General features: G+C 42.1%; 1 protein-coding gene across 1 annotated transcript; it reads left to right on the forward strand.

Annotated features, from left to right (window-relative positions):
• Nucleotides 1-2,964: 2,964 nt before the first annotated feature.
• LOC138869020 (uncharacterized) lies at nt 2,965-4,915 on the forward strand. The gene is made up of 5 exons (XM_070146607.1): nt 2,965-3,046; nt 3,337-3,720; nt 4,085-4,257; nt 4,346-4,663; nt 4,751-4,915. Exons 1-5 carry the CDS (start codon nt 2,965-2,967, stop codon nt 4,913-4,915), a joined length of 1,122 nt encoding a protein of 373 aa, XP_070002708.1.
• The last annotated feature ends 1,708 nt before the right edge of the window (nt 4,916-6,623 follow it).

The following is a 6,623-nucleotide window of genomic DNA, read 5'->3' on the forward strand; positions in this document are numbered from 1 at the left end:
AGCAACTACGACCATTTTCACATAAGGTCTTAGCCAACAAACTCTATGAAGTACCAAACCTCGGACTAACTTACAGCTCATGGGTCCCAATATTTGAACCCTAGCACTTTGAATCTTGTTCCCCCATCACATCTCATGATCAAGCTGACAACTCACTTGCTAACTAGATCCACTCTCACATATATGACAAGTAAACGAGGGTGTACATCAATACTCAGCAATATCAGGAGAACTTCATATCCAATAAGAGTGTTCAACTACGTCTATGCTTGTGCAAGTGCTCTAACATAGTTCCTACCAACTAATAAGCATACAGAAAAGAACAGATAGTACGTAAGATGTTTTCTCACAACTTCCACGAGATAAATCTCGTATAGGTAAGCGTACCACAGCACAATATCAACAACAAGAATGCCTCCAGGCCATCACAAAACATCAAAATCAATCCCTCACATAGCCTACCTTATCTCTCCATGTGTGCAATAATAATATAGTGAGTGAGTGCCTTGTTTCGTCCCACGTGTATCATAACGTTCCCACCTTGTCTCGCTACATGCGCAACCCATATATAAGCATATATATATCCTGCCTCATCATCCATATGTGCAATATATCAACAGTAACAATAGCACAGTAGAAACCTCGTGCAACCCCATAACAACAACCGCACGAGGTCCTCGTGCACCAACACAACCAGAATAACAACAACAATGATAGAAATATGAAGTACAACGAGTAAATCAACTCCAGAATTTTAAACCACAAAGAAACGGTAGAACCAGTTCACTAGGGATAACCACAGTAAGGAATGAAAGGCATAAAGGGAACAGTTCAAAAAGGAAAACTAATATGTAGCAACGCCTCCACAATATACAAGTCACAATAAGGAAGTCAACACGAGTCAAATAGTTCCAAATAAAGACAAGTCAGCTAAGACATAAGTTATCTAAACTCTTTTTAAGATTGAGCAATTTCGAAGGACATTCAACAATTCAATTAATGGTAAACAGCAGAAGATAATCATCACTCCAATTAAGACTAAACAATTATAGGATGAGACAATAACAAATTTCAATTAAAGATAAGTAGATATGAAAAGATAGTGTGATGATAGGAGAGGTAAAAGTCTTCAGTTAAGTCAGATAAAGGTCAAATAGGCAATAAGAGTGGATTATGAAACAATAAATTCCAATTAAAGCATGTAGAGGTGAAACCAGCAAATAGAACTCAATTACATCAAGAGCAACTTCCTACTTAGTGAATATAAGCACCTAAGATCCCTAAAAGGCCAAATATCCACAATTAAGTCAGAGCACGCACTCGTCACCTCGCATACACGGATTACAATCAACATAGAAAACTCAATCCTAAGGGGAAGTCCCCCACATAAGGTTAGGCAAGATATTTACCTCAAATACGACAAACCGATACTCTAAAATTCACTTCTCGAGTGAAAAGACCTCTGGACGGCTCAAATCTAACCAAATTAACTTCAAAGCACAAACAAATCACATAAGAAACTATTCTGGATCATAAAATCTCAATATATAACAAAATCCAAAAAATATCGGTCCAAAAGTCGACCCCCGAGCCCTCACCTTGGAACCCGACAAATTTTACAAAATCCGAATACCCATTCCAATTTGAGTTCAACCATACAAATATTATCAAATTCCTACACCATTTGGTCCTTCAAATCATGATTTCTCATTTTAGAAATTTTCTTCAAAAACCCTCATTTTCCTCAACCCAAAACACAATTTAAATGATATAAACAAAGGAAAAATCATGGAATATATTAAATTCTAGGTGAAAAATACTTACCCGATCGATTTCTTTGAAAACCCCCGAAAGAAGCTCTCAAAATAGAAGTCCGAAACCCAAAATATAAAGACAATGGCCAAACCTTCGATTTAAATGTTTCTGCCAGCATTTTCCGCATCTACAGACAGCTAGCCGTATCAGCGGCACCGCAAAAGTGATGACAGGAGCGCAAAAGCAAGGCTCCTTGCAGATGCGATGCATCAACTACAGAAGCGGTTACGCACCTGTGTTCCAGCACTCGCAAAAGCGAGCTAGCTTCCAGGCCTCAAAGATCGCAGATGCGATCAGACTCACATAGAAGTGGAGCCGCACCTGCGCTCCAAGGTCGCAGGTACGAAAACACCAGAAATTTGACATGCTTAAAACCATGCAAAACATCCGAAACTCGTCCGAATCACACCCGAGGCCCCCGGGACCCCGTTTAAACACACAAACAAGTTCTATAACCTAAAACGGACTCGCTCGAGGTCTCAAATCACATCAAACAACACCGGAAATACAAATCGCGCCATGAATCAAACTATGAACTTCCATATCTTCCTTTGAAAACTCGTGCCGAAATCAATCAAATCAACCCGGAATGATGCCAATTTTTGCAGACAAGTCCAAAATGACATAACGGAGGTGCTCCAACTCTTGAAATTTCATTCCGGCCCTGATATCACAAAAGTCAACTATGGGTCAAACTTCTCTATTTTCCAAACTTCAACTTTTCCAACTTTTGCCGAAATATCTCAAATTACCCTACGGACCTCCAAATCCGAATCCGGATGTACGCCCAAGTCCAAAATCTCTATACAAAGCTATTGAAATCACCCAAAACCCATTCCGGAGCTGTTTACTCAAAAGTCCAATTCTGGTCAAATTCTCACCGCTTAAGCTTCCAAAACTAGAATCCTTCTTCCAATGCGATTCCGAATCCTCCAGTAATTGAATTCAACCATGCGCCCAAGTAGATACACATAATATGATGCTATTCAAGACCTTACGCCATTGTACAAAGCTTAAATTCCTCAAAACAACCGGTCAGGTCGTCACATGTATAGTCCTCGACTTTATCGAGGTGGCTTGATAAAACTGCAACGCCGATCCTCGAAATCTCTCTTTACCAGTATTGATGAGGACAAAGACTAAGGGTGGATGAGTCGGTTTGTCCGAGTCAGGAACTCTGACCTGATTCCTTCTGAGAGGATACCGTTCCTTGAGGAGTGGAACATGAAATGTTAGTACATGTTTATCGATGATCACTTTATACCCTGCTTCCCTTTTTCTCTCCTGATTTTATCTTTTTCTCGACCTAACCTATTTTCGATGGTGCAGCTATTGCTTGGTTTCGTGGTATGGTCCCAGACCTCGAAGGCTGGGTCCGAAAATTGTCCTCTACTTCCTTATACCCGGAGCGCTGCTGACGTGACCTGGCTAAGGGCCGATGGGAGGCTAAAAACCATGGTAAGTTCTTTTGTCTATTTACTTGTGTTTCTCAGCGAAATTCCTTTCTTTGTTTACGTGCAGGCCTTGGAGACACCATTGCTATGCGGCCGCCCCTGGCCGGTGAAGAAGAGATCCCAAAGCCTCCCAAAGAAAAGAAGAGAAAGAGGGAATCGCCTGCAGCTACACCGAAGCCTAAGAAAAGCACGGTTCGAAAGCCTAAGGCCGATATTGTGGCCTTATCTCCAGGCATGACCCAACGTCTTCGGGACCAGGAAGAAGAAAATGATGATGACTGCCTGTTGGTAGCTCGTAAGAGAGGAAGCACTGGTGCTTCAAAATGTGCCGAACCGGAGGCGACAAATGTGGTTCATCCTAGAATCGAGGAAATCTCCAAGGGAAGTTCGAGCAAAGTCCCCGAGCCATCGAGCAACAAAAGGGAACCTCGTCTTGGAGGTCATTTGGAGGGTGAGACTAAGGGGCCCGGTCCCAAACCTCTTTAAATAAAATAGAATGCCTCGAGTGTATCACTTGGGGTGATTAATGTGGATGACTCGTCGCCTGGTCCTGAGTTCTTCGAGGAGCAAATCCGAGAAGCTCGGAACATGAGAACTCTTGATATGGGGGCGAGCCACGAAGGGCATGATATCTTTCGACAATGACTTGATGGGATCGAGGATGGCCCCGACCCAGATGCTTCTTTTATTTTCGATGAGGCCCGGTGGCTCTACAAACAAGTAAGTTTTTGTCACTTGAAATCACGCTTGTGCTTTATCCTTGTTGTTCTGAGTCTAATCCATCCCCTTTTTTGAAGTCCGTCGTGCTCCATAAGAAACATTATCCAAGTCCCGAGCTGAGCTTGCTCGATGTGAGGCCGAGCTTAAAAAGATCTTGGAAGAGAGGGACGGTCTTAAAACCCTCTATGTCAAGAAAGAGGAGGAGAACAGAGCTCTTCGTGCTGATCTGGCAAAGGCTTGCCAAGAACGAACCGAGCTTACTGAAAAGGTAATATTCCCTCTGCAGCTTTGTTATGGATTTTCCCGATCGGTCTTCTAACACTTTTCCTTTGCAATTTCAAGAAAAGGGGGAGCAGGTGGAGCAGCTTCGAGAGGAGCTTAAGATGAAGGAGGTCGAGACCCTTGGGTGGAGGCAAGGCATGGACAGTCTCGCCTCTGAGAAAGAAACTATTTGGGAGCAGCTGGCTTCACTCAAATGTCAGCTTCAAAGTGTGAAGGAGGAGAGCCTGGCTCAAGGTCGCAAAATCGAGGAGCTTAAAGCCAAATCCGCTGCTGAGCTGGCCAAGGCCAAATCTGACGCTGAGGCAATTATATCTTCATATCGAGCCGACACTGAAGTGGCTAATGCCCAGGAAAAGAAGATCTCTTATGCGGCTGAGGTTAAGTTATCAAGTGTACTTGACCACGCCGAGCGATAGTGGAGAGAAACCCTCGAGGAGGTTCATGCTCGCGGCTTCGATTTCTCGGCCGATATTGAAAAGGCTAATACTTTGGAAGAAGAGGTCGTCGCTTTGCTTTCTAATGATGAGGATTCGGCCAGTGGCTCCGACAGTAGGGGAGATGAAGATGAAGACCCTGAAGATGAGGCTCTCGAAAATGCAGCTCCCAAAGAAGATGCAGTTGCCGAAGATGTGGCCCCAGAGTAGTTTTAGGTTTCTTTATTTTGCCTTAGTGTTTTTGTCTAAGGACCCCTCGCGGGTATTTGTAAATATCTTTTGGAAATACACAGGAATTCATTGTTTTAACATTGGCTTGTGATGAATCCCATTTTGTCTTTACTTATGGAAAATTCAGTTGTACAACCCAAACGATCAATCCGAGTATTGGTTTGAACTCAGAACATATTGGACCCTTAGGTTTTTTACTGATCGACATAATGCCTCTTAAGGTCTTAGATTATTCTCGTGCTTAAATAAACCGGATGTGAGCTCGTGATAATGGAACTCTTGGGTCCGAGTTGTGAGAACGAGGTTTTGACCTTTATATGTTTTGGCCCTTAAGCCTTTTTAAGTTGTCCCTTAGGCTCTTATACATCGGCCCTTAGGCTCTTTAAGTTGGGTTGATTCGGCCTCTAAAGTGGCTATAATATTTTCCACTTTTCGGCTAAAAGACTTAGTAAAAATTTTGTATATCTTAGCATGTATTTTTTGTACCTATTCGGGTTTTTCGAAGGTTCGACGTATCAGAACCTTATTAGTAATTAGTTTGTGTAAACATAATCGAATACCTCTGAGGTTTTTTCGAAGGCTGATATTATCGAAACCTGTAAATTATTCGAAGGCTGAATTTATCGAAGCCCTTTATATTTTGCTTTTGCCGAGGGTAGCCTGATTTAACCAGTTTTTTCAAAATGTTTGAAGGCCTTTAATTTATGGCAAAAGTCGGACGTCTTCGAGCCGCATTATTTCGGTCATAGCCTTTTTTCTTGACCGTAGTTTTTAATATGGTCGTACCCTTTGGGTATGTCACTTGGACTTGTTTCCCGATAACTTTTGAATTTTTTCAAAAAGTTAGTCTCCGAGTATATTGGCCTTGGCCTTTGTTTCGAGGGGATGCCTCTTTGAGGTCTTATGAGTCCGAGTTTTTGATGATTCGGATGTGTTGACTGTCGATGACAGTCCTCGAGTATTTCGGGGTGCATTTGCGTTTTGGCTTTTGAGCTGCTTCCCGTAGGATTGTAAGTGTAGAGCTCGTATAATAGTAAGCTTCTTTGAGACACAAAGTGTTTTTGATATAAACAGAATGCTTTTTCAAATAATTGATACATGTGTATATGTTTTGCCGTCGGGGCTCGATATCTTATATGGACATGATTCATCTGACCATTTGGCCCATTACAAAGTTCTTCTATCGAGGCCCACTTTGGCACGAAGTGAAGTATTTTCCTGAAAATATAACCTCCGAGGGTGATTCCCCCCAGTATTCGAGGTTGATTGAAAATAAGCCTTGGATATTGTTTAGTTCTCCTTAGGTAGCACATAGTTGTTGCCTCGTTAAAAACCTTGCCTGTAAAACCCTTTTGGGACAAAATTCAATCTAAGGGAAAAATATTGCAACACATACTTTAAAACCTAAGGCCTTCGTCTAAAAAAGGGTGTCTTCAAAATCGCGTTCCTTCTATGGCTTCGATCGAAAATCTGTAATAAGTTAATTTTAAAATTAAATGGACAAGAGGATAAAGTCATACCATAGCAGTAGTATCGTTCCAATTGTTTGGAAGTTGTTCACCTTCCATTGTGCTAAGTTTGTAAGATACCTTACCAACAACTCCAAGGACTCGGTACGGTCCTTCCCAATTCGGGCCCAGTTTCCCTTTATTCGGGTCTCGAGTATTGAGGGTGACCTTTCATAGAA

This window comes from Nicotiana sylvestris, chromosome 1 (assembly GCF_000393655.2).
Source record: "Nicotiana sylvestris chromosome 1, ASM39365v2, whole genome shotgun sequence".
In the NCBI taxonomy this organism is placed as follows: Eukaryota; Viridiplantae; Streptophyta; class Magnoliopsida; order Solanales; family Solanaceae; genus Nicotiana; species Nicotiana sylvestris.